The 27,911-nt window shown below is 42.5% G+C and overlaps 2 protein-coding genes across 4 annotated transcripts in view; one reads left to right on the top strand and one right to left on the bottom strand.

Annotated features, from left to right (window-relative positions):
• KIF11 (kinesin family member 11) overlaps positions 1-1,100 on the bottom strand; it is a 39,978-nt gene extending 38,878 nt beyond the window's left edge. The window contains exon 1 of the mRNA XM_088842142.1: positions 750-1,100. Within this exon, the coding sequence (XP_088698268.1) occupies positions 750-826 (77 nt within the window). The 5' untranslated portion in view covers positions 827-1,100. The remainder of the gene's footprint in view (positions 1-749) is intronic.
• Positions 1,101-1,198: 98 nt separating this feature from the next.
• IDE (insulin degrading enzyme) overlaps positions 1,199-27,911 on the top strand; it is a 120,259-nt gene continuing 93,546 nt past the window's right edge. The window contains exon 1 of one of the 3 annotated variants that reach the window (XM_055425082.2): positions 1,199-1,337. Coding sequence is in view for 2 of the 3 variants with exons in the window: in XM_055425079.2 (XP_055281054.2) it covers positions 20,548-20,645 (98 nt within the window). In the remaining variant the exon portion in view is untranslated. Of the gene's footprint in view, positions 1,338-20,469; positions 20,646-27,911 lie in introns of those variants that run through there. The other 2 variants (XM_055425079.2, XM_055425078.2) reach the window with 2 other exon arrangements.

Here is a 27,911-nt window from a genome sequence, read left to right as displayed (position 1 = left end):
AGCAACAAAAATAGACACACAAAATACACATATACCAGCAAACTGTGTAGGGCGTCTAAAAAGCAAAATCAATCCAATATTTGATTAAGCAATAGATTCTATAAGTATGTGCTTCCTCTCCTAGCATTTTAAAGCTGGGAAATGATGCGGGAACTAATCAGGAGAGAGCTGAACACCTTTACCCACCCCCTGGAAAATCTAGCACAACTCTAGTTGTCTCCTTGATTTTTTAAAACATAAACTCATTCTACAACTTAAATTTTAAAAACAAGGATGTTTACTTGTTTACTAAGGATTAAGAAAATATTGTTTCTAGAACAAAGTGAAGAGGTAAATAATTACTTTTTTAGAGATGATGGAGAGGATGGTCATAACAACTTAAGTGCTAAAACATCTGTTTAGTAGGTGTGCAGTCGTTTCCAAACTGATCAACTGCAAGGAGTGGCATACAGAATGACACCTAAATCTTTGTCGTATTTAAAAAAAAAAACAACACATTTCACTAAAGCGACGAACTTCTCCTCAATAGCAGTTTAAACTATAAACTCCTTCTTCTGAAAACAAAACAAAACACTAACTTACTCCTCACAGTAACCTGGTGTCATTTTCTCGAACAGAACGCAGGAAACTAAGAAACAGGAAGGTCTGGTTCCTTCAGAAAATTGCCAACAAAATCCCTCTCCTCGCACCACGCAGGAAGGAGCCCGGCAGCAAAGCCCAGGGCTCGGAACCCTGCAAGCTCGCCCTACCTGCATCTCACCACCACCTGGATGTTCTTCCCCTTTTCATCTTTCTTCTTCGCAGATGAATTCGGCTGAGACGCCATGACTGTCCCCTACGAAGGCCGGGTCACGGACTCGGGCGCAGTGGGGCGTGGAGCGGCTCGGCGGCCGGAGCGGACCTAGGTGCCCTCCTCCCCTGCCGGGTGCTGGCGTGCCCGCGGAAACCGCTATCCACCAGGAACCGTGACTGGCCGCGGCGTCTGCCCCGCACTAGCCCGAACCTTCGAATCACAAACCTAGTCTCCTCCCGAAGCCCAGGAAACCGAGCAACGACTCGGCGCCTCAATTTGAAAAACGAGCCGACTCGCCGGGCCAATGGCAGCGCTGGCGCGCAAAGCACCATGGGACGCGGTGTCGTCACCAGACCCCGCCCCCAGGGCGTGGCCCACGGGAAAGGAAATAGCTGGTCCGGCGGTGCCACTCTGGAACGCGTAGTCTAGTGGGAGACTCCCCGTGACTACTCACACTTCGACGTGGTCGTGCTCAAATTACAGAACGTCTCTAGGCCAGAGTTTCCTCATCTGAAGAATGGGACTGATAGCAACTGTCTCACTGGTGAGAGTAAATAGTTTAGAACGACCATGTAAGCGCTCCGGAAACCTAGCTGTTATTGTAAATGATATTAGAAAATTGTAAGATAGTGCTCGGAGAAGGCAATGGCAAGCCACTCCAGTACTCTTGCCTAGAAAACCCATGGACGGAGGAGCCTGGTAGACTGCAGTCCATGGGGTCGCTACGAGTCAGACATGACTGAGCGACTTCACTTTCCCTTTTCACTTTCACACATTGGAGAAGGAAATGGCAACCCGCTCAAATGTTCTTGCCTGGAGAATCCCAGGAGCCTGGTGGGCTGCCGTCTATGGGGTCACACAGAGTCGGACACGACTGAAGTGACTTAGCAGCAGCTGTGGAAGCACAGAAAAAGAGAGGTCCAAAGCAAGCCCCTTTCTCGGAGGAAGCGTCCAGAATCGTCTTGAAGAATAATTAGGAAATGTTAAGGCTAAAAAGGGCTTCCTTGGTAGCTCAGATGGTAAAGCGTCTGCCTACAATGCAGGAGACCCGGGTTCGAAAAAAGATACTGAATGTTGCTTTAGGACTATAGATTTATCCTTTGATTGATGAGAACTCGTCCTCGCCAAATGATCCGAAGCAAGAAAGCAAGGTCAGATTTGCGTTTTCCGACCACGGTCCTGCAGTAGCTGTTTCAGGCTCAATCTACGTGGCGCAGCATCCCGCAGGCATCTCAAGGAGGTTGCGCAAACGCCCACGGCCGTCAGCCTACAACTCCCGGCAGGCAACGCAACCCGGTTCCTCTCGCGCTGAGACCGCCGGCTTCCGTAGCAGTACTTTGGGCGTTCTGGCAGTGTTTACGGTTACTCGACCAGATTAGATGTGGGTCTCAGACCCAGGAAATAAAGAATCATGGGCCTGTGCTATACTCGGTTCTGGGAACTTCGCTTTGGGACCATCCTTAGCCCATAGGAACCTAGATTTCTTTGTAGTTTCCGATGGGTGGAAATTTCGCAGGCCTCCTTAAGTGTTCCTCTGCTTATTAACCTACCTTCTTCCCCTGGAATCGACACATCTACAGTTTAGATAAATGGTCATCTCATCCTGCATAGCCAGTTGTCTACTGATATCTCCTCTTAGATGGCTCACCAGCATCTAAATGAACCTATCCAAAATGGAACTCTTCACCCTAACCCCCCTTACCTCCACCCTGATCTTTCTGGTTTAGACACGTGGTTCTAACCAGACCTTTGATTCCTTTGTTCTCCTTGTCCAATGCAGACCTGTTGGTTTTATCGCTTCTGCCTACCAGTCTAGTCCAAGTCTCTCTTATCTCTGCCCTGAATAACTGTCCTTAATAACCTCCTTAACAGGTTTCCCTACTTCTATTCTTTTCCATTCCCATCTCTTTTGCTTAGCAAAGGGAAGGCACTTTTTAAGAATAGAACAGATCATGCTCTTCGTGTACTTTATAACCTTACATTAGCTTTTCATTGTTCAGTTCAGTTCAGTCGCTCAGTCGTGTCCAACTCTCAAAATCCAAACTTCTTACCATGTCTGGTACGGCACTTGTCAAGAAGGGGGAAATTTTTAGGATAGGTAAGGCAATGGCAAGCCACTCCAGTACTCTTGCCTAGAAAATCCCATGGACGGAGGAGCCTGGTAGGCTGCAGTCCATGGGGTGGCTAAGGGTTGGACACGACAGAGCGACTTCGCTTTCACTTTTCACTTTCACACATTGGAGAAGGAAATGGCAACCCACTCCAGTGTTCTTGCCTGGAGAATCCCAGGGACGGGGGAGCCTGGTGGGCTTCCATCTATGGGGTCACACAGAGTCCGACACGACTGAAGTGGCTTAGCAGCAGCAGCAAACTATTTTGAGTTCTTATTGCTGGACTAATGATGACATTGACACAATGCAGGTTAACAGGAGGAAAAAAAACAACCTAAATTTTAATTGGAACAGAGGGAGGTCTCATAGAAATTGGACCTAGGAAGTAGCAAAGCCGGCAGCTTATAATTTTAGACAAAAAAAAAAAGCAATAAATTTGTGAAAATTTTACAAAGAAACTTAGTTTTGGGTGCTCAATTAGTGAAGAATCTAAACATTTTAGGTTTGGGGTAGCAAATTAAAAGTAACAAGATTTGTTTAACTAGGCTTCTTGCCTGAACTCCCTGCCTCTGGCCAGAGAGTGTCCTTTTACCTACAGATGCAGGGAGTGCACCTTTCCTGTGAGAGATTATTTCCTGCACTTTTCACTTTCACACATTGGAGAAGGAAATGGCAACCCACTCCTGTGTTCTTGCTTGTCTATGGGGTCACACAGAGTCGGACACGACTGAAGTGACTTAGCAGCAGCAGTAGCAGCAGGGATACAGAGAGTCAAAGAGTCCCTCTAGCATTGGCCATTTCTTAAGTAACATTAATTCCAAATTATCAAAATAACATTAAGGGACTTCCTCCTGAAATCTGTATGCAGGTCAAGAAGCAACAGTTAGAACCGGACATGGAACAGACTGGTTCTAAACTGGGAACGGAGTATGTCAAGGCTGTATATTGTCACCCTGCTTATTTAACTTATATGCAATGCCAGGTTGGATGAAGCACAAGCTGGAATCAAGATTGCCAGGAGAAATATCAATAACATCAGATACGCAAATGACACCACCCTTATGGCAGAAAGCAAAGAAGAACCAAAGAGCCTCTTAATGAAAGTGAAAGAGGAGAGTGTAAGAGTTGGCTTAAAACTCAACATTCAAAAAACTAAAATCAGGGCATCGGTCCCATCACTTCATGGCAAATAGATGGGGAAACAGTGGAAACAGTGACAGACTTTTTTTGGGGGGGGTGCTCCAAAATCACTGCAGATGGTGACTGCAGCCATGAAATCAAAAGACTCTCGCTCCTTGGAAGAAAAGCTATGACCAACCTAGACAGCATATTAAAAAGCAGAGACATTACTTTGCCAACTAAGGTCAGTCTAGTCAAAGCTATGATTTTTCCAGTAGTCATATATGGATGTGAGAGTTGGACTATAAAGAAAGCTGAGCACCAAAGAATTGATGCTTTTGAACTGTGGTATTGGAGAAGACTCTTGAGAGTCCCTTGGACTTCAGGGGGATCAAACCAGTCAATCGTAAAGGAAATTAGTCCTGAATATTCATTGGAAGGACTGTTGCTGAAGCTAAACCCCAATACTTTGGCCAGCCGATGCAAAGAAATGACTCACTGGAAAAGACCCTGATGTTGGGAAAGATTGAAGGCAGGAGGAGAAGGGGACGACAGAGGATGAGATGGTTGGATGGCCTCAGTCACTCAATGGACATTAGTTTGAGTAAGCTCTGGGAGATGGTGAAGAATATGGAAGCCTGGTGTGCTGCAGTCCATGGGATCACAAAGAATTGAACACAACTGAGCAACTGGACTGAACTGAACCTGGTGGTACAGTGGTTAAGAATCTGCCTGCCAATGAGGGGACACAAGTTCAATCCCCGGTCCAGGAAGATCCCGAATGCCTCAGAGCAAATAAGTCTGTAAACCACAACTACTGAAGCCCATGTGCCTAGAGCCTATGCTCCACAACAAGAGAAACCATCTCAATGAGAAGCCCACACACTAGAGAGTAGCCCTCGCTCTAGGAAACTAGAGAAAGCCTGCACCCTGCACACACCTGTGTGTGAGCACATGCCTGCTAAGTTGCTTCAGTCATGTTTGACTCTGCGATCCTAAGGACTATAGCCTGCCAGCTTCCTCTGTCCATGGGATTCTCCAGGCAAGAATACTGGAGTGAGTTGCCCTGCCCTCCTCCAGGGGATCTTCCCAACCCAGAGATGGAACCCAAGTCTCATATGCCACCTCTATTGACAGGCAGGTTCTTTACCACTAGCGCCATCTGGGAAGCCCAACAAAGACTCAGTGCAACCCAAAAAATTAATTAATTGGTTGATTAAAGATATGGCACCGAGGTACATTTGGGGGCAGCTTTCCATGGGCCCCAACACCCTCATGATCTGACCTTGGCCTGCACAAACAGCTCCAGCCACTACCATGTTCCAGAATTTCTAAGTTCTTTCCTGCAGCCATACCTTTGTATTTGTATATCTATACAGCCAGACTTGTAGCATCTCCCTACAGCCATCTAGTTTGGCTCCTTGGATGCCTTACCCATTCTTATCTTTCAAATCTCAGCTCAACTTTCTCTTTAAAAAGGCCTTTCTTGACTATCCTATCTAAATATATAAACATTTCTCCTATAATTTTCTATCTCAAGACCCTCTTTATTTCCTTCATAACTCTTACTACAATCTATAATTACATTACAGTATATTGTCTATCTACTTTTCTAGAATGTAAGTTCTGTGATTGTTTTGTTCAATATTGTTTTCCCAGTATCTTGAACGGAGCCTTACACAAAGTAGTCACTAAAAAAATGAGTGTGTGCATGCATGCTAAGTTGATTCAGTCATGTCCGACTCCATGTTACCCTATGGACTATAGCCCACCAGGCTCCTCTGTCCAATGGGTACCTGAAGGAAATTGCCTAACTCCTCCCAACCTTGGTTGCCTTATTTGCAAAGTGGAGATAATAATGATTACTATTATTGTAAGAATTAAAATAATAACATATATAAAGTACGTGGCACATGATAGGCCAAAAACTGTTCATTTCTTCTCCTTTTTTTTCTCACTGGTAAACATCTAAACAATATTTAGGGAATTCCTTGGTGGTCCAATGGTTGGGACTGGGCATTTTTACTGCTGAGGCCTGGTTAGATACCTGGTCCCAGAAGTAAGTTCCCACAAGCTGCCCTGCATGGCCAAAAACAAAAACAGTGTTTACACTGCAGTCGTTTGAGTTGACGCAAGAAATTCAAGAGTCTCCATTTGGTAATAGTTATAGCTGACATTTCTCTAGGGTTCTCATGCGTCAGACTATGAAATACTTTGTGTGCACCATCTTATTTAATCTTCAGGACAACTTTTTGAAGCAGAAACTAGTATTTCTCACTATTTTATGAAAAAGAAGCTAAGTTAGCATATTTTCTATACATCTAATAAGTAACAGCGAAGGACTTCAGAATTCTTTCTGAGCCCAAATCCCAGATTGTTAACTGCCATCTCCCTCACCTAATTCACCTAGGTTTTTCATGTGGTCAGTGTACTTAGTGTTCCTGCACCCCATTTTCACCATACGCTTATTGAGTTGCTTGTTATGAGCCAGGCATTGTAGAAATAGGTTGAATTGTAGTACCTGCCCTCAAGACTAAACCTAATGGAGATGGCTGGGGTCTTACGGACATTTGTGAGAGTTTTGTTACACTAGGCAGGTTATTTTACACTATCTCTGTAGAGCTCAACCTACTCAAGCTAATCAACGCCTCTCTCTTGAAAATTTGCCCATGTTTAGAAATTATTTTTAATACTCTTAAGAATAGGTAACATAAATTCTACCAATGCAATATCATTGGCCTTGTGCTTGTCCTGATATTTTCTCTTTCAAGAGCCCGTATATATATCCTGTAAAAATTATTTTTAATTGGATATTAATTTTCTGAAAGTAAAGCATCGACATTATTTTAAAAGTTAAATACTTTCTAAAAGGCTTTTAACAACAACGACAAAGCTATTTTCCTGCCTTATCTCACCCCAGTCCCTCCAGACCTCCATGTCAGAAATAACTACTTTCAACTTAACTAGTTTTCTAGCATTTACACATATTTTATTTCTGTAAAGGATTTGTATATACTATTACCTTTTGATTAATCAATTTTCAACTTTATTTATTGACTTCCTTGTAACAAAAGATAGAATCTTACCATCCCCTCTGTTTTCCCTTTGCCATACACTCAATATTACAATTTTTCTTAAAAACCTGTATTTAGGTTATATGCCTGTTCATAGCTGAGCATTTCAATCTAGTGAGATTGTTTCCTTTGCCTTTGTCTATCCTAAAGTTAATCGTTGCCCAATTTTGTTTGATTATCTTTCCTTGCTTTCTTAATTCTTCCTATATCCTCTCAGTAAAACTTTCCACCAGTTCAGTCACATTAGAAATCTATCAGTTTCAAATTGAGCTACTTACTGTCTATGCCTATACCGGCTGCCATCCTAGGGTTTCCCTTGGTTGTTTTTGTTGTTGCTGTTGTTTTGGCCATGCTGAGCAGCATTTTGGAGATCATGCTTCTGGATCTGATCTGTGTACACTTTCTTGGTTTACTCTCTTATTTATTCCTGTAACTTCCTGAGAAACAGTACAGAGGAGATTAATTTCTTGAGAACTTGCTTGTCTGAAAATGTTTTTATTCTGCTCTGACTTGTGATTTCTAGGTAAATTATACCTAGAATTCCAGATTCTAAGTACTTTTATGTCAAGTTTTTTTTGTTTTTTGAGGGGGTGTATTAGCTTCCTACAGCTGCTGTAACAATTCACAGCAAACTTGTTGGTTTTAGAACAGAAACATTCTTTCACGGTTCTAGAGGCCAGAAGTCTGAAGAGAGTTTCACTGGGTCAAAATCAAGCTGTCAGTAGGACCAGACTCTTGCTGGAGGCTCTCTGGGGAGAATCTGTTTCTTGTGCCTTCCAGCCTTCCAGCAGCTGCTAGCTTTCTAAGTTGCTTGTGGTACATCACTCCAGTGTACTTCCATGCTTTCTCCCCTATGTCAGATCTCCTGTCTCTCTCTTATAAGGATACATGTGATTACGTTTAGGGACTTCTTGGGTAATAGTCCAAGATACCCTCATCTCAAGTTCCTGAATTTAATCACATCTTCAAAATCCTTTTTTGTTTCATAAGGTGACATTCAAAAGAATTAGGATATGAATATCTTTGGGGGTATAGTTATTCAACCTACCATAGGAAGGATATCATAAAAGTCCCTTATTTATTCTGATGTTGTTCTGTTAAATGTCTTAGTGCTGATGAGGAATCTGAATTTATACTCTAATGGATTTTTTAAAAGAGCTTTGGTTAGCCAATACAAAGATCCCAGATGAGATTAAATATAGATATAGTCTGTTTTCTATCAAAAGTAGATTTCTCTTTCTGTGAGCTGCCATATGGGACTCTCTAGCTGTCAGTGGTTTTATTGTATAACCCATTTATATTCATCACAAATATAATCATCTAATATTTGTGTAATTGTCTGGGTTGTATAACTTGAGTTAGATACTTGTGAGAAGTTATAAAACATGGCTAGAGTAGGAGATAATGATTATTCATTAATTACATTCTCACTAATCACTTCAGAAATAACAATGTTGGGCTTTGAAAAGCTCTTTCACTGATTAAAATAATCAATATTTGTTCTACAATCAGTATTTTGTCCACAATCAGTAATTGTTCCACAAATACATTTAAAATCTCAGAGTGTAGCTATTACCTCATATATACTAGGATGGCTATATTTTTTTCGAAATGAATAACAAGTGTAAGAATGTGGAGAAATTGGAATCCTCATACACTGCTGGCAGAAATGCAAAATGGTGTGGCCACTTTGCAAAAGTCTTGAAGTTCCTCAAAAGTTTACACATAGAGTTACTGCATGACCCAGGAATTCCACTTCTAGGTATACACTCAGTAGATTTGAAAACAAATGTCCATATAAAACTGTACACAAATGTTCAATTGCAGTGTTATTCAAAATAGTAAAAAAAAAAAAAAAAAGTGGAAACAACCCACATGTCCATCCATTGATGAATGGATTTTTTAAAAAATGTAATACATCTAAATAATGGAATATTTACTATTCTAATAAATAGGAATAAAGTACTGATAGATGTTTCAATACAGGTAAACCTTAAAAAGATTATGCTAAGTGAAAGAAGCTGGACACAAAAGATCACGTTTTGTATGATTCCATTTACACAAAATGTTCAGAAAAAGAAAATCCATAAAGACAGAAGGTATATTAGTGGTTACCAGGGTCTGAGGGAGGAGGACATAGTGGAGTGATGATTGCTGACTGGGTTTCTTTTGGGGGTGATTAAAATATTCTGGAGTTAGATAGTGATGATGTTTTCACAGCCTTGTTAATATACTTGAAACCACTAAGTTATACACCTTTAAATGGCAAATGGTATGGTGTGTACATTATATCTCAGTAAAAAAATTTTTCAGCATGATTTTTGGTATTTGCAACAGAAGTATTTCTGCATCTTCTCTGCAGTGATTAATTTTTAAACACAAAATGTGCTTCTGGCAAAAATATGACTCTAGACATAGACTTACATCCTCCACAAAAAAAGAATTTGTTGTGGATCACAGATGTAGATCGATTTTTGTTTTTTGTCTTTTTGGCTGCAATACACAGCTTGTGGGATTCTAGTTCCCCAAGCAGAATTGAACCCGGCCCCCTGGCAGTGAAAGTGTGGTGGCCTAACCACTGGACCACCAGGGAATTCCTTGTAGATTGATTTTTGATCCGTGGTTTGTTGAATCCAAGGATGTGAAACCCGTTGATATGGAGGACCACCTATATCATACCATTTTGTATAAGGAATGTGAACATCTACAGATTTTTATATCCATGAGAGTCCTGGGACCAACACCTGTGAGAACTGATGGATGACTGTATATACTGAAAAACATTGAAAACTTACATCTGCACAGAAACCTGCAAGTGGATGTTTATACCAGCTTTATTCAAAACTGTCAGAACTTAAAAGCTGACAAGATGTCCTTTTAGTAACTGGTATATCCAAAGAAGTTAATACTGTTCAGTGGTAAAAAGAAATGAGCTATCTAGCCATGAGAAGACATGGAGGAAATTTAAATATGTGTTTCTAAAAGAAAGAAACCAATTTGAAAAATCTTCACACTGAATAATTCCAACTATATGACATTCCGGAAAGGCAAAACTATGGAGCCAATAAAAAGATCATTGTTGGCCAGGGTTTGGGGGAGGTAGGGATGAATAGGCAGAGCACAGAGGATTTTTAGGGCCATGAAACTACTTTGTATTATTCTATAATGATGGATACATGTCATTATATTTGTCCAAATCCATTGGATGTCCAACACCAAAAGTAAATTCTAATGGTGTGATCACTCACCTAGAGCCAGACATCTTGGAATGTAAAGTTAAGTGGGCCTTAGAAAGCATCACTACGAACAAAGCTAGTGGAGGGGATGGAATTCCAGTTGAGCTATTTCAAATCCTGAAAGATAATGCTGTGAAAGTGCTGCACTCAATATGCCAGCAAATTTGGAAAACTCAGCAGTGGCCATAGGACTGGAAAAGGTCAGGCTTCATCCCAATCCCAAAGAAGGGCAATGCCAAAGAATGCTCAAACTACTGCACAATTGCACTCATCTCACACGCTACTAAAGTACTGCTCAAAATTCGCCAAGCCAGGCTTCAGCAGTATGTGAACCGTGAACTTCCAGATGTTCAAGCAGGTTTTAGAAAAGGCAGAGGCACCAGAGATCAAATTGCCAACATCCGGTGGATCATGGAGAAAGCAAGAGAGTTCCAGAAGAGCATCTATTTCTGCTTCATTGACTATGCCAAAGCCTTTGACTGTGTGGATCACAATAAACTGTGGAACATTCTGAAATAGATGGGAATACCAGACCACCTGACCTGCCTCTTGAGAAACCTGTATGCAGGTCAGGAAGCAACAGTCAGAACTGTACATGGAACAATAGACTGGTTCCAAATAGGAAAAGGAGTACATCAAGGTTGTATATTGTCACCCTGCTTATTTAACTTATATGCAGAGTACATCATGAGGAATGCTGGGCTGGAAGAAGCATAAGCTGGAATCAAGATTGCCGGGAGAAATATCAATAAGCTCAGATATGCAGATGACACCACCCTTATAGCAGAAAGTGAAGAGGAACTCAAAAACCTCTTGATGAAAGTGAAAGAGGAGAGTGAAAAAGTTGGCTTAAAGCTCAACATTCAGAAAACAAAGATCATGGCATCTGGTCCCATCACTTCATGGGAAATAGATGTAAAAACAGTGGAAGCAGTGTCAGACTTTATTTTTGGGGGCTCCAAAATCACTGCGAGTGCTGATTGCAGCCATGAAATTAAAAGACGCTTACTCCTTGGAAGGAAAGTTATGACCAACCTAGATAGTATTTTAAAAAGCAGAGATATTACTTTGCCAACAAATGTCTGTCTAGTCAAGGCTATGGTTTTTCCAGTGGTCATGTATGGATGTGAGAGTCGGACTGTGAAGAAAGCTGAGCGCCGAAGAATTGATGCTGTTGAACTGTGGTGCTGGAGAAGACTCTTGAGAGTCCCTTTTACTGCAAGGAGATCCAACCAGTCCATTCTAAAGGAGATCAATCCTGGGTGTTCATTGGAAGGACTGATGCTAAAGCTGAAACTCCAGTACTTTGGCCACCTCATGCGACAAGTTGACTCACTGGAAAAGACTGATGCTGGGAAGGATTGGGGGCAGGAGGAGAAGGGGACGACAGAGAATGAGATGGCTGGATGGCATCACTGACTCAATGGACATGAGTTTAAGTGAACTCCGGGAGTTGGTGATGGACTGGGAGGCCTGGCGTGCTGTGATTCATGGGGTCGCAAAGAGTTGGTCACGACTGAGCGACTGAACTGAACTGAATGTAAACTATGGACTTTGGGTAGTAGTGATGTTTCAACATGGGTTTATCAGTTGTAATAAATGTACTTCTCTTGTGGGAGATGTTAATAGGGCAGACCATGTACATGCACGGGTGGGATGTATTTGGGATATCTCGGAACCTTTCTCTCAATTTTCTTGTGAACCTAAAACTGCTCTCAAAGAATAGTTTTCAAGACCTTTAAAAAAAAGTATCTTTGGTCATTTCACAGAGCTTTACTTTTATCGTTAAAATAAAGAAAAGCGTGTTAAATAGGCATCCTATTGTCCTAGAGCAGAATTATATTTTATTGAAATATAAATCTGTGTTTTGTTCTCACTGTATTCTCTTCCAAGCAGGGAGCTAGGCCTTTTTGAAGAATAAGGATGACAAGTGTTTGCTACTATCTTGGACTTTCTATGTGAAACCTGTTGGAAGTTATTAGTAATCTGGAGAAGTTATAGAGTTTTAAATAGACCACCAGCTCACGAACATCTGATTTTCCATAATAATTAGTTTATACCTATGATTATTACTATAATTTTTATGTCCTTAAATTTTACTCTAATAACTATGATAGCAGATATTTTATAACCATGATTTTGAGTGGTATAAGAAATATCACATTATTTTATTTAAATGACATTAAATGTGAGTTCTGCTCCCACCTGGAAACTTCAACCTTGATTACTCCTACAAGTTCCCCCACACAACTCACACTGGGATGTGCAAAGGCCCAGGGGTTCACACAGAGAAAAACATGTGGGGAGAGCCCTCCACATTTTGATTTATGAGTTACTTCTGATATGTCTATTGTGCAACTCGCCTCTAAAGACTGGGAACTCTGATGCTTTGGGGCCACCATTAGGACAAGGGCATTGTTGCTCCAGAACTTTGAAGACAGTGTTTTCCAGGTTCTGCTACTGCTGAGTAAGTCCAAAGTCATTCTGACTCCTAAACATTTGTTGGTGCCTTCTTTTTTCTCTCTCTCTCTGAAACCTTAATAATCAGCTCTCTCCCGTCAACGTGCTAAAATTCTGCAATAATCTGACTTGGTATGCGTCTATTTTCACCCACCAAACTGAGCATTTGGTGGATCCTTTCAGTCTGGCAATTCATTTCCTTCAGTTCTAGAAAATAATTTTGACATATTCATTGAAACTTTCTACTATATTTTTTTCCCCCTGTTCTTTCTTAAATTCCTATATGCATATAATAGATTCTCATTACCTAGTGATAACTATTAGTATTTTTTAATGATGATTTTCTTTTTTAATATTTATTTATTTACTTTGGGCTGTGCTGTGCTGGGTCTTCGTTGCTGCAAGGGCTTTTCTCTAGTTGTGGTGAGTGGGTGTGCCTCTCTAGCTGTGGGGCTCAGGCTTCTCATTGCAGTGGCTTCTCTTGCTGCAGAGCACAGGCTCTAGAGTACGTGGCCTTCGGTAGTTGAGGAGCATGGCCTTAGTTGCCCCGAGGCATGTGGGATCTTGCTGAACCAGGGATCAAACCTCTGTCTCCTCCATTGGCAGGCAGATTCTTTACCACTGAGACACCAGGGAAGCCCTACTAATATTTTGATATATTTTTTCAAATATCTATAGTTATATTTTGAATAATAAAAATCATAGTTAAGTATGTAGTTTCACATCCTGAAGTTTTATTTAACATAACTTATTCTTCCAAGCTCTAAAAAATGTCTTCATAAATATTTTTATTTGTATGACCTTTTAAGGCTCTTGAGCAACATCTATGCTATTCTTTAGTGAATAATTTTGGGAGTAATTGACTTTAGCTATCATTTTCAATGGTTGCCAGAATCATATTACGTTTTTTTTTTGGTAGCAGACTACATCTTACCTGCAGCCCCTGTGGTGCAGAGTAAGTGGAAGTACGGAGTCTTAACCACTGGACCACCAGAAAAGTCCCCATGTTAGGTTTAATTATTGTATGTCTATAGGGTATGAATGCCAAAGAGAACAACAACAAAAAAGTCCTGAAATGCTTAAGTATTGAGTGTCTCCAAACCCAAATTTTGGTTACTGTTTATAGTGCGTTCTAATAGTAGCATCTCAACAGCAAAGATTAGTTGGAAGAGAAAGGGAAAGAAGTTTCCAGTACTCTGCCTTTCTGTCAAATTCCAGAACATTCCACACTTCCTCTTGTCCCAAACCTTTGTGATTGATGTTTACACTGTCTAGATTCTTTTCCCTCATCTGTTCCTATAATAGGTTCCTCTTACCTTTCAAGTCTTAACTTGAATGTCACTTCCTCAGTCTTTCCCCAAACAATTCTGTCTAAAGGAGACCCTTAAGCTCTCTAATGAAACCCCCTTTCTTTCCTTCTCCACATAGCAAAAGGAGATGTTGAAATTTTATGCTTCATGTTTCCCTTTATCAGCTGTACCTCAGGACTTTTTTCCTGGAGATAGAGGGTGTCCCAGAGAATTAGGGAATGCAAAGAGAAAAAACAATATTCAGGATGTGTAATTTTCAAGCTAGGCTCTTAAGGGGAGGCCCTGAGAAGAACCTGAAGCAAGGAAGTAACAGAGGGAGAAACAGGTGACTGCCCCGCCACAACTTTCAACTCCTGAGTGGTACACTGGATGGACAGAAAGGGATGTAGAAGGAAGAGGCTAATGGAGGTCAGGGACTGTTAAAACACACGCACATGCACACACACAAATCCCAGGAGAAAATCTGGTAGAGAGTTAGCCCAAGAAAAGGGCCACAGAAGCTGGCTCTCCATTGGCAGCTGCCTATGTAGTCCAAACCCGGAACCCCACGCTCTGAGCTTTTGTTGAGCATCCACCTAAACTGTCCCATGCGCACACTCAACAGCCCAGGACATGCACAAATCCCCTTAATATAAATGGTGAGATCTCTGTTACCTTCCTCCACCCAGAGAGGCAGTAGTGATGATGGAGGGAAAGTCCCAGAACTGTTATTTGGGTGGCACTGACAGCACGAAGATCCATCGTAGTTACTCTAATATTATTTTAACCACATTATACAGTTATATAAAGTATTAATTTACTTGTTTATCTCTCTTACTATAGTATCAACCCCAAAAGAATAGAAACCTGGCTGCTGTTTTCTCTGAGGTATCCTCAACATCTAAAGGAAAGCCTGGGCCTATATTTGTTGAATGGATAAAGTAAGAATACTCTTAACTATAGAAAATATGACTTATAGATTTTTACATTAATATTTCAAGTACTGCACATAAAGTAACTCAAACTTACCATTAAGGACTAGCAAGTAGGAGTCATTTAGGAAAACTTTTAACATTTTTAATTAATAAATCACTGATCTATAAACATTTTTAAAAATTCATATTGCGTTTAGGTATTTTCTTACCATACTACTGTACTTTAAGACTTACATTATGAAATTCTTTATGATGGAAAATTTTAAACATATGCAAAATCAAAGAGAAAAGCATTATTATATCCTCCAGACATCTATTATCTTGTTTCAGTAATTATCAGTTGCTGACCAATATTTCCCCTCTTCCCTCATCTTTCACTGAAGATGGTATTATTCTGAACCAAATCCTAGGCATATATTATTTCAGTATGTATCTCAAATGACTCTATATAAAAAAAAAAACCAAACCTGCTGTGACAAGCCACTAACATAGCCCCCAAAGTAAATTATTTGATATGAAAAATCTAGTCAGTGTTCTTAATTTTCTGATTATCTCATAAACACTTATTTTTCACAGTGGGTTTGTTCAAATCAGGATTTAAACAAAAACCAAGCATTTTGTTTGGTTAATATGCCTCTTCTTGCTTTTCATTTAAAAAAAAATTATTTATTTTTGCTTTCCATTCTTGAAGATCCGTTTTTGAAGATTTTATTGAATTATTGAAGTATATAAATCATAAGCTAAATTAATTTTTAAAAACTGAACACACTCATGTAAAACACACCCCACAAGCTCCCAGCATTCTCTCTTTCAGTCAGTGCAGATCCCAGAGCAACCACTAACCTGATTTCTAATATTATATTATAGATTAGTTTTGTCTGGTTTTCAACAGGTCTTGAAAAAGCATGGACTCTTATAGTTTATACTCTTTTGGGTCTGACTTCTTTCATCAGGTTTGTGAAATTCATTCATATCATCCAGTATTCCAAAGTGCGACTATTCTGCAGTTTATTTTTACTATGCATTTTACTGTTGAGGGCACTTGGATTGTTCCCAGTTGGGGACTATTAATACTAAGGCTACTATGAATATTCTAGTACATGCATCTTCGTGGTTATATGTTCACATTTCTGATGAGTATACAGCTAAAGGTGGAATTGCTGGGTCATAACATATATAAGCAGGTTGACAATATACAGCCTTGACGTACTCCTTTTCCTATTTGGAACCAGTCTGTTGTTCCATGTCCAGTTCTAACTGTTGCTTCCTGACCTGCATATAGGTTTCTCAACAGGCAGGTCAGGTGGTCTGGTATTCGCATCTCTTGAAGAATTTTCCACAGTTTATTGTGATCCACAAAGTCAAAGGCCTTGGCATAGTCAATAAAGCAGAAATAGATGTTTTTCTGGAACTCTCTTGCTTTTTCAATGATCCACCGGATGTTGGCAATTTGATCTCTGGTTCCTCTGCCTTTTCTAAAGCCAGCTTGAACATCTGGAAGTTCACGGTTCACGTATTGCTGAAGCCTGGCTTGGAGAATATAGATAGCATATTAAAAAGCAGAGATATACTTTGCCAACAAAGGTCCATTTAGTCAAGGCTATGGTTTTTCCCGTGGTCATGTATGGATGTGAGAGTTGGACTGTAAAGAAAGCTGATCGCTGAAGAATTGATGCTTTTGAACTGTGGTGCTGGAGAAGACTCTTGAGAGTCCCTTGGACTGCAAGGAGATCCAACCAGTCCATCCTAAAGGAGACCAATCCTGGGTGTTCACTGGATTGATGCTGAGGCTGAAACTCCAATACTTTGGCTACCTCATGTGAAGAGCTGACTCACTGGAAAAGACCCTGATGCCAGGAGGGATTGGGGCAGGAGGAGAAGGGGACGACAGTGGATGAGATGGATGGATGGCATCACCAACTCAATGCACATGAGTTTGAGTGAACTCGGGGAGTTGGTGATGGACAGGGAGGCCTGGCATGCTGCGATTCATGGGGTTGCATGACTTAGTGACTGAATTGAACTGAACATACACATATGTGTAGCTTTTGTAGATACTAGTAAATGGTTTTTCATGCCTATTGTCTGCCCTCATGCCATTAACATATTATCTCAATTTTTATAGCTTAATAGTAACTTTTAATATTTGGTAGTGGGAATTTCCTGACAGTCCAGACATTAGGACTCTGTACTCTCACTGCTGAGGGCCTGGGTTCAATCCCTGGTCAAAGAACTAAGATTCCACAAGCCTTGCAGTACAGCAAAAAAAAAAGAAGAGAAGAAAAAATTTGGAAGTGTAAATGTTCCAGATTCTGTTTCAAGATTGGCTTGGGTCTTCCTGGCCCTTTGTATTTTCATTTAAATTTTATAACAGCTTGTCATAGCTCACCAATTCCAACTCCCTTTTAATTCACAGGCTTCTTCTTCCTCTCTTTATTTTGCAATTTATTTGTAGAAGAAATAAATCATTTGTTGTGTAGGGTTACAAACATTCTAAACTTTGCCAATTGTATCTTTATGGTGTGATTTAACAGATTTGTCCCCTGTATTTCCTATAAATTGTTGTTACACCTAGAGGCTTAATAAGATTCAGGAAACACGCGTTTGACAAACATTGTGTAAGCATTGTGCTTGCTGCCAGGCAAGATACTAAAATGACTAAGAAATCATTCCCAATCTATTGCTTTGTACACATTTGGAAGATTTAAGATTCAAGTAAGTGCTCCTCAGTTCAGTTCAGTCGCTCAGTCATGTCCGACTCTCCACGACCCCATGAATCACAGCACGGCAGGCCTCCCTGTCCATCACCAACTCCCGGAGTCCACTCAAACTCATGTCCACAGAGTCGGTGATGCCATCCAGCCATCTCATTCTCTGTCGTCCCCTTCTCCTCCCGCCCCCAACCTTTCCCAGCATCAGAGTCTTTTCCAGTGAGTCAACTCGTCGCATGAAGTGGCCAAAGTATTGCAGTTTCAGCTTTAGCATCAGTCCTTAGAGAGTGGTTATTTCCAGTAGGGTATGTAAAGAATGGAACTGAAGGAAAGTTTTGTAAAGGCAATGCTTTTTCAACAGGGGTTGAAAGAGCACTGACAAGTTCATATTGTTGTAAGCATCAGTTGGGGGTTTCCCAGGTGACTCAGTGGTAAAGAATCTGCCTGCCAATGCAGGAGATGGGAGTTTGATCCTTGGGTTGGGAAGATCCCCTGGAGAAGGAAATGGCAACAACCCACTCCAGCATTCTTGCCTGGGAAATCCCATGGACAGAGAAGCCTGCTGGACTACAGTCCATGCGGCTGCAAAACAGTTGGACACAACTGAGCAACTAAACAACAATAAAGCATCAATTACCTGTGACAGTTGTGTGATTTGGAGATGGTGAACAGGCAGGGGTAGAGGCTAGAACGATGGGGGTGAATAATGGTACCCCAAAAGACATGGCTGTGTCCTAAACCCAGTAGCCTGTAAATGTTAACATTATTTGGAAAAAAGTGTCTTTGCAGATGTAATTAAGTTAAGGATGAGATAGGATCACCCTGGATTACCTTCAGTTCAGTTCAGGTCAGTTCAGTCACTCAGTCGTGTCCGACTCTCCGCGTGCCCTAAATCCAATGACAAATGTCCTATGAAGAGACAAAAGAAGAAAAGACACACAGCGGAGAAGGCAATGTAAAGATGCCTATTGGAGTAACAGGGCCTGAAGCCAAGGAGGTTGAGAGGAAAAGAACAGTTTCTCCCCTAAGACTGTCTGTAGGGAGTGCCACCCTGCCAACATCTTAATTTTGGCCTTCTGGCCTCCAGACTGAAAGAGAATAAATTTCTGTTGTTTTAAGCCACTAAATTTGTGGTAATTTGTTACAGCAGCCACCAGAAACTAAAACAGATGGGTTGAACAAGAATGTAACATTGTGAAACTGTGCCTTACAGCACTAGGAGGGCTTCCTCCTTTCTGCTACCTCAGTTTTCATCCCTCCCAGGTTTACCTTTAGCTGAAACTATATGGTAAGAAAAGATCCCCAAGAGCCTCACTGATGAATTCTCCACTTAAGGGATCCTTCTCCCAATTCCCCTTAGAAGCAATAATAGGATTCAGAACAGTTTTTGGCTACAGTCTCGGGTCTGCCACATCAGGAAGCACTTAAGTTAGGGAAGAGTCTGTGTGTGTGTTTTCAGTCTCTCAGTTGCTTCCAACTCTTTGTGATCCCAAGGACTATACCCCACTAGGCTCTTCTGTCCATGGAATTTTTCCAGGCAAGAATTCTGGAGCAGGCTATCCTTACCTCCTCCAGGGGATCTCCCCCACCCCTCCTACATCTACTGCACTGACAGGATTCTTTTTGGGGGAGGGGGGCTGTGCTGGGTCTTCACAGCTGAGCCAGTTTTTCTCCGGGGGGCGGGGGAGGCAGGGCGGCGATACTCTCTAGTTGCAGTCTGCGGTCTTATTGCAGTGGCTTCTCTTGTTGCAGAGCAAGGGCAGCGTGGGCTCAAGAGTTGCCACTCCCGGGCTCTAGAGCACAGGCTCAATAGCTGTGGCACTAGGGATTAGTTGTGCCCCAACATTCGTGATCTTCTCCCATCAGGGATCGAACCCATTTCTCCCGCATTGGCAGGCGATTCTTTGCCACTGAGTCACCTGGGAAGTCCCAAGTTAGGGAATTGTTAACCCTAATTGCGCTTTTCTTAAAAAAAACCCTGTAAAATAACATAAAGCAAAGTTAAATTCATAACAACAATTACATTTTCTTGGATGGAAAACATCATAAAGTCATCGAGAAAAAAGTCTTACAAATAGTACACTGGATACTAGTAGTACTACCCATACTTTTTTTTTTAATGTAGTAGCAGTACAGAGTGGTAGTTTTTATTCTGGATTTATAAATCCAGGAAGGTCTTGTTTTGCGGTGGCCGCTCCTATGTCCACCTAGGTCTTTGAAGGGTTGCTAGTTTCCCAGGGTGGAAACTCCCCCAGGTCCCGGCCTCTCTCTGGGGGACTCTCGCGTATAACTTCTTCCCAGTCCTCTACCGCACTGTCCACGTCCCCGTCGCGCTCTAGAGGGAGCCCGCGGGCCGCGCCAGTCGCCGATTCATTTTGTGGGAGGTCGCCTCGCCGGCGGACCTCGTTCCAACACCTGCACCGCCGGGACCGACAGCCAATGGGGGCGCCTCCGCAAACATGGCCCCTTGTGCCCTCACAGTATTCGTGAGTGCCCTGCCCCCGGCTAACACAGACCAGATACACATAGCAGCCCTCACGCGTGAACCCGGCGTGACCCAGCAGGGTCCCTCCTCGCCCGGGGAAGCCTGCTGGCCCGGCTCCCGCAGCTCCCCGGCTACACTCCGTCCCGCCCGCCAGCCGGTGTCTTGGCCGCCCGCCGTCCACGCCTTGTTGGGCTCCAGGGAAAACCCGGAGAGGCGGCCGCTCCGAGGCCCCCGGGAGGCGGCGCGGCGCGGCAGACTGAGCATGCGCAGTGCGCGAGGCCGGCTCGGCGCAAGAAGGAAGCGTTCGCGGTGATCCCGGCGGCTCCGCTGGGGTATGCGGTACCGGCTAGCGTGGCTGCTGCACCCCGCGCTGCCCAGCACCTTCCGCTCGGTCCTCGGCGCCCGCCTGCCGCCCTCGGAGCGGCTCTGTGGGTAAGCCGAGCGGAGCGCCCGGGCCCTCGGGTCACGGTGGTTTGGAGCTCGGGTTGCAAAGTGGTGATTCAGCACTTAGAGCCGCCGCCGCCGCCGCCTCCCCTCACGCCGCCGGTCCCGGCGGCCTGGGGCCCGGGCGGCCGCGCTGAGGCCGCCGGGGGCCCGGAAGGGCTGCTCGCGGGGCGGCAGCGGGGAGCCTTGCCCGGGAGAGAAGGGCGTCCCTCAGGCGGTGAGGACGGACGGAGGCTGTGACCCGGGTCACCCGGCGTGTGTCACAAGTGCGGGGGGCACGGGCGCGGACAGACACCTCGGCCCGCTCCCGGGAGCCGCACCGGGCCGGGCCACTCTCGGGGGAAGTCTGCCTGTGAGGAGCCAGGAACCCGAGGCGGACTGTTCCTGGCCTTGGGGTAAAGGATCCGAGTCCGGGGACACCGCTTCTCAGCTTCCTCTCAGCCCCGCTTTTTCCTGTGCGGACTGAGTTTCCACTCCCGTTTGGAAATGCCAGCCCTGGGAAGTGTAAAAGTTTGCCTGCCTCCGCCTTAGCGAGCAGCCGAGTGTTGGCTTTCCAGTGGGGGGACTGTGAGAGCCGACAGACACCCTGGAAACCTTTACAGTGGCTCCCCCGCTTTACACCTGAGACCACCGAGACCCAGAGAGATTGTGTGATTTCCGCACAGATGCAGAGCTTGTGGCAAAAACCAGGATTGGGACGCAGGTTTCTGCCATCCGGTGGCGTGCTCTCTCCACATGACTGTTCTGTGTATACTAGAAATTTTCAGCGTTGTAGCGAACGCTGAATAATACCCTCTACTGTGAATAAAGGGGAATTGGCAAAGATGGGCAGTATTGTCTTGCCGTACTTAGATGCACTATTTGAACTCCTCCTCTGGTTTAGAAAATACCCTGAATCTACTTAAGTGCAGGGCACAGTGATGATCCTCTGTGTAATGAACGTGGCCTGCCTTCAAAGTGGTTGGAATGGATTGAGATGCCACGAGAGTATAGCCAGTAAAAAGGGGTGTACTTGAGAGGGTCAGAAGACTGGGCAGCGTGTTTGAGGAGCAGGTTGCGGGGCAAAGATGGGGCGATCTGGGCTGGCCTTTGAAGGAAAGGTGCGTGGGGATGGGTGCAATCTTTCCTGGGTGTGCAGGTTTGTCTGTGTTGGGAGCACAATGAGCAGATTAGTCAGAGCCTTAAAGAATTTCCTTCGGCGAATTAGGAAACAAGTACTGTGCTATAAAAGTAGGATGATGTTAGCCTGGCCTTTGGATTTGAGTTGGGCTCTTTCTAGTGAATAAAAGGTAGGGAGCCATTAAGAGTTTTTGAGGTGGGACGGGATCTTCATGAAGACTGCTAGTTTAGGATTTAATTTGGTGGCTGCGTGTAGGATTGTAAGGGAGTTGAAACTGGTTGGAACTTAGTCTTTACTGCCTGAACTAGGAGAGTCGTAATGGTTCTAAAGGAGGCCAAATGCAAATGAAGAATTTGTGGAACTTTTCCCTCGTCTGTTTCCCGCTACACCATACAGAAAGATCCCTGTGTTGAGAGAGGGAAGTGGGGGTGCTTAACATAGGGTACCTCCCTGGGCCTCCTACATGTGAGGACATTTCTTAAAATTATTGCTAATAGGTTGTACAGAATTTGTGATTTTTAAAGAAAGCATCAATTTTAAGTTTACACAACCACAAAGTTTGTAAGTTCTACTTATAATTCGACTCTTTGTTTTTTCTCCTTCTGTTCTTCACTTTCACTGATGAAGCCCAGGGCATGGATTGAAGAACCAGAACTTCAAAATAAAGTGGTTCTCAGAGAGGGAAATTGGAGATTCAAAGCACAATAATTGAGAGCATCCATCTAGAAAGCTCTTCACTAAAAATTACTGGCTGAGGCTTGTAAGGAAATGCAGGTCCAATCAAAGGGGTCATGGTTTAGTTTTAGGAAAGAACATACTAATTTCTGAAGTTATCATATATTTAAATCTTAAGGAAGGTAATCAGTCCTACTTTGCATAATAGGAATGTGTTAAAAGATATGGTTATGTAGCTGTTTACTGGAAGAACTGGGATTTAACCCATGTCTGTATGGTGCCAGAGCATGAGTTCTGAACTGTTATTTTATTCTGCCTCTGAACTGTAGTATTGGAGAAGACTCTTGGGAGTCCCTTGGACTGCATGGAGATCAAACCAGTCCATCCTAAAGGAAATCAACCCTGAATATTCATTGGGAGGATTGATGCTGAAGCTGAAGCTCCAATACTTTGGACACCTGATGCGAAGAACTGACTCATTGGAAAAGACCCTGATGCTGGGAAAGATTGAAGGCAGGTGGAGAAGGGGGCGACAGAGGATGAGATAGTTGGATGGCAGCACTGACTCAATGGACATGAGTTTGACCAAACTCCAGGAGATAGTGAAGGACAGGGAAGCCTGGTATGCTGCAGTCCTTGGGGTCTCAAAGAATCGGACACTACTTAGCGACTGAACAACAATTGCCAATGTTTGGCCATTTCTTTTCTGTTCTAACCTCTTGAGAAAGATGTGGTCTTAAGGCATTTGTATAAGATCAATTCATTTAGAAAACAGCCTCATTGTTCCCTCTGTAGCCATATTGGATAAGTTGGGACTCTGCCAAATTATCTTAACCTGGGGGAACCTGCAGGTCATAGACCAGTCACTGGCAACCACTTGAAACACCTGAGCATCAATCATCTCACTTTACCAGTAGCTCTATTTGCAATTCTTTGTTCTACAGGCTTAAGAAACAGTGGTATGCCAGCTGGGACTACCTATTGAGATTCAGACTTTTAAACCACTTTCCACCAAAACAATGACTTTTTAACAGTTTAAAAGGACAGGATGCCCTTGAATATCTTTAGCTACACACTTAAAAAGTTACATTCTACTGTCTGCCTTAAAGGTTAGAGTTGGGGAAGGTCTCATTAGCTAGTAATGTGGGGAGCAGAAACTCAGTATATGTTTCCTTGAGAATTGGTATCCTTTCCATTTTTTTTTTTTTGGTATTTTAGCTCTCCTAAACCAGGTACCACAGGCTCAGCCTACCTTTCAGCCAGGATGATAAGGCTGAAGCACTCTCCTTCCCTAGCGATAGCTTCTTTAAGGTATGTTGGGTTCTGGAGGCTTGGGTAGGGTATTCCTGATTGGCTTGACATTGCCCTCACTCTTTTCTGTCTGTTCATTCAGCCTTACTTAAATATCAATATTCTGTAGTCATCATTCACTGTGCTCAGTGCTGTGGGGATGCAGGGACAGTTGATAAATTCTGTCCTCAGGGAGCATTCTGTCAAATTGGATTGAGTAGTTTCACTCCTTCATCTCTGACATCTTACTGAACATCTCTACTTTTGTATTCTGTTCCTTCTTTCAGTTTATTTTGAAAAGGAACTCAACATTATTATAACAGTATTCTTTTAAAATGGTACTTGTAAAATTCTTGTAGAGTTAAAAGCTATAACAGCTTTTATTCCTTCCAGAGAACTATACATTAAATATTTTCTCTTTGCCTACTAAGAATATGTTACTTAAAAAGAAGTGTGACTCACGAGCTGTTCCCTGAGGGGAAGCTATCACACTGCCCGACTTCTATCCTGTGAATGAAATCAGTGGTCTTCCTTCAAAACTGGTTTTCTCTGTGGATTTTCCTAGTTTTGCACATGTCGGTGTTACCATTTCCTTAGTTTAGCTTGAAAATTGGAGTAATCTTTGAATCTCTTTCCCCTTCACTGCCTATTCCCAAGATCAGACTCTTGAATCTTTCATCCTAAAGTTTCTTGGAGTCAACTTTATCATCCGTCAGAACCGTAGTTCAGTTCATTCGCTCAGGCGTGTCCAACTCTTTGCGACCACGTGAATTGCAGGCCTCCCTGTCCATCACCAACTCCCGGAGTTCCCTCAAACTCATATTCATCGAGTCAGTGATGCCATTAAGCTATCTCATCCTCTGTCGGTCCCCTTTGCCTCTTGCCCCCAATCCCTCCCAGCATCAGAATCTTTTTCCAATGAGGCAACTCTTGACATGAGGTGGCCAAAGTATTGGAGTTTTAGCTTTAGCATCAGTCCTTCCAATGAACACCCAGGACTAATCTTTAGAATGGAATGGTTGGATCTCCTTGCAGTCCAAGGGACTATCAAGAGTCTTCTCCAACACCACGGTTCAAAAGCAGCAATTCTTCGGCGCTCAGCTTTCTTCACAGTCCGACTCTCACATCCATACATGACCACGGGAAAAACCATAGCCTTGACTAGATGGACCTTTGTTGGCAAAGTAATATCTCTGCTTTTTAATATGCTATCAAGGTTGGTCATAACTTTCCTTCCAAGGAGTAAGCGTCTTTTAATTCCATGGCTGCAGTCACCATCTGCAGTGATTTTGGAGCCCAAAAAAATAAAGCCTGACACTGTTTCCACTGTTTTTCCATCTATTTGCCATGAAGTGATGGGACCAGATGCCATGATCTTAGTTTTCTGAATGTTGAACTTCAAGCCAACTTTTTCACTCTTCTCTTTCACTTTCATCAAGAGGCCTTTGAGTTCCTCTTCACTTTCTGCCATAAGGGTGGTGTCATCTGCATTTCTGAGGCTATGGATATTTCTCCCAGCAATCTTGATTCCATATTGTGCTTCTTCCAGCCCAGCGTTCCTCATGATGTACTCTGCATATAAGTTAAATAAGCAGGGTGACAATATACAGCCTTGACGTACTCCTTTTCCTATTTGGAACCAGTCTGTTGTTCCATGACCAGTTCTAACTGTTGCTTCCTAACCTGCATACAGGTTTCTCAAGAGGCAGGTCAGGTGGTCTAGTATTCCCATCTCTTTCAGAATTTTCCAGTTTATTGTGATCCACACAGTCAAAGGCTATGGCATAGTCAATAAAGCAGAAATAGATGTTTTTCTGGAATTCTCTTGCTTTTTCGATGATCCAGCGGATGTTGGCAATTTGATCTCTGGTTCCTCTGCCTTTTCTAAAGCCAGCTTGAACATCTGGAAGTTCACAGTTCATGTATTGCTGAAGCCTGGCTTGGAGAATTTTGAGCAGTACTTTACTAGCGTGTGAGATGAGTGCAATTGTGTGGTAGTTTGAGCATGCTTTGGCATTACCTTGGGATTGGAATGAAAACTGACCTTTTCCAGTCCTGTGACTACTGCTGAGTTTTCCAAATTTGCTGGCATATTGAGTGCAGCACTTTCACAGCATCATCTTTCAGGATTTGAAATAGCTCAACTGGAATTCCATCACCTCCATTAGCTTTGTTCATAGTGATGCTTTCTAAGGCCCACTTGACTTCACATTCCAGGATGTCTGGCTCTAGGTGAGTGATTACACCATTGTGATTATCTGGGTCGTGTAGATCTTTTTTGTATAGTTCTTCTGTGTATTCTTGCCACCTCTTCTTAATATCTTCTGCTTCTGTTAGGTCCATACCATTTCTGTCCTTTATTGAGCCCATCTTTGCATGAAATGTTCCCTTGGTATCTCTTATTTTCTTGAAGAGATCTCTAGTCTTTCCCAATTCTGTTGTTTTCCTCTATTTCTTTGCATTGATCACTGAGGAAGGCTTTCTTATCTCTCCTTGCTATTCTTTGGAACTCTGCATTCAGATGCTTATATCTTTCCTTTTCTCCTTTGCTTTTCACTTCCCTTCTTTTCACAGCTATTTGTAAGGCCTCCTCAGACAGCCATTTTGCTTTTTTGCATTTCTTTTCCATAGGGATGGTCTTGATCCCTGTCTCCTGTACAATGTCACAAACCTCCATCCATAGTTCATCAGGCACTCTATCTATCAGATCTAGTCCCTTAAATCTATTTCTCACTTCCACTGTATAATCATAAGGGATTTGATTTAGGTCATATCTGAATGGTCCAGTGGTTTTCCCTACTTTCTTCAATTTAAGTCTGAATTTGGCAATAAGGAGTTCATGATCTGAGCCACAGTCAGCTCCTGGTCTTGTTTTTGCTGACTGTGTAGAGCTTCTCCATCTTTGACTGCAGAGGATATAATCAGTCTGATTTCGGTGTTGACCATCTGGTGATGTCCATGTGTAGTCTTCTCTTGTGTTGTTGGAAGAGGGTGTTTGCTAAGACCAGTGTGTTCCACAATTAACAACAATCGTAGTTCAGGCCATACTAAATCTTCTGTGACGTCTCACAACTACAAGTTTTATAACTGATTTTTTTCCAGCCTCCTGTCTCTCTATTAGTTGATCCTCATCATCATATTAGTCCTACTAATATACCACTTTTCTCATGCTATTGACTTGTTTAGACACCACCAGTGGTTCTGCCCTATTTCAAGATGAAGTCCAAACTTCTTTTTTTTGTTTTAAATCCAAACTTCTTGACCCAGCATTTAGGCATCTCATAAGCTGGCTTTAGCCCAGCTTTTCCACCTAACTTCACTCGTCTCCAGTCAGACTCACTAATTTACTGATTCTTGCACATGACCTGTTCATTCCTATTCTAGAATGCCCTTCCCTCTTTTCTTTATATGACTAAATCTCTCCTCCTTCTTAGACACTATAGAGGTCACACAGTTATCTTTTCTTTTTCTGAATTTAATGATTTTAAGATGTTTTGAAATATTCGTTTGACATTTAACCATATACTGCCTCATTTATATACTCTTTTAATTATTTAATATTATACATGTCAGAGTTTATAGGATGAAAAAGAATAACAAAATGAATACCTGTGTACTCACCATCCAGTTAAGGACATTTCAGTAACTTTGAAGCCCTCTGTTCTCAGAGATGGAGAGATGATTTATCCTATATTTGGATAATCATTCCTTGATTTTTCTTTATTGTTTTATTAATTATAATACATTCCTAAACACTGCATTGTATAGTTTTTTCTGCTTTTGACCTTTATGGAAAATTTTCTTCTCTGAGTTACTTCTCTTCATTTAACATTGTTTCTGAGATTCATTGACATAGATTTATGTGTTCAGTGTTGAAAGACAATCTTATGTGAATATGTCACTATTTTTCTATTCTGTTGTTGATGGAGATTTAAGTTTACTTTTTTTACATTTCCTATCACAAATAATCCATGTGGTAGGCTTAACCCAGTACCCAGTCCTCTCTACCTACATTCACTAGGATGCTCATCCAGTCACATGTACATGCTTTGTCCCATTTGTAGCCGCTAACCACATGTGCTTCAGTTCAGTCAGTTCAGTCGCTCAGTCGTGTCCGACTCTCCGCGACCCCATGAATCACAGCACGCCAGGCCTCCCTGTCCATCACC

Source organism: Moschus berezovskii, chromosome 12, assembly GCF_049115385.1.
Source record: "Moschus berezovskii isolate FMDL1 chromosome 12, NW_MosBer_1.0, whole genome shotgun sequence".
In the NCBI taxonomy this organism is placed as follows: domain Eukaryota; kingdom Metazoa; phylum Chordata; class Mammalia; order Artiodactyla; family Moschidae; genus Moschus; species Moschus berezovskii.
This window is presented reverse-complemented; position numbering and strand designations above follow the sequence as displayed.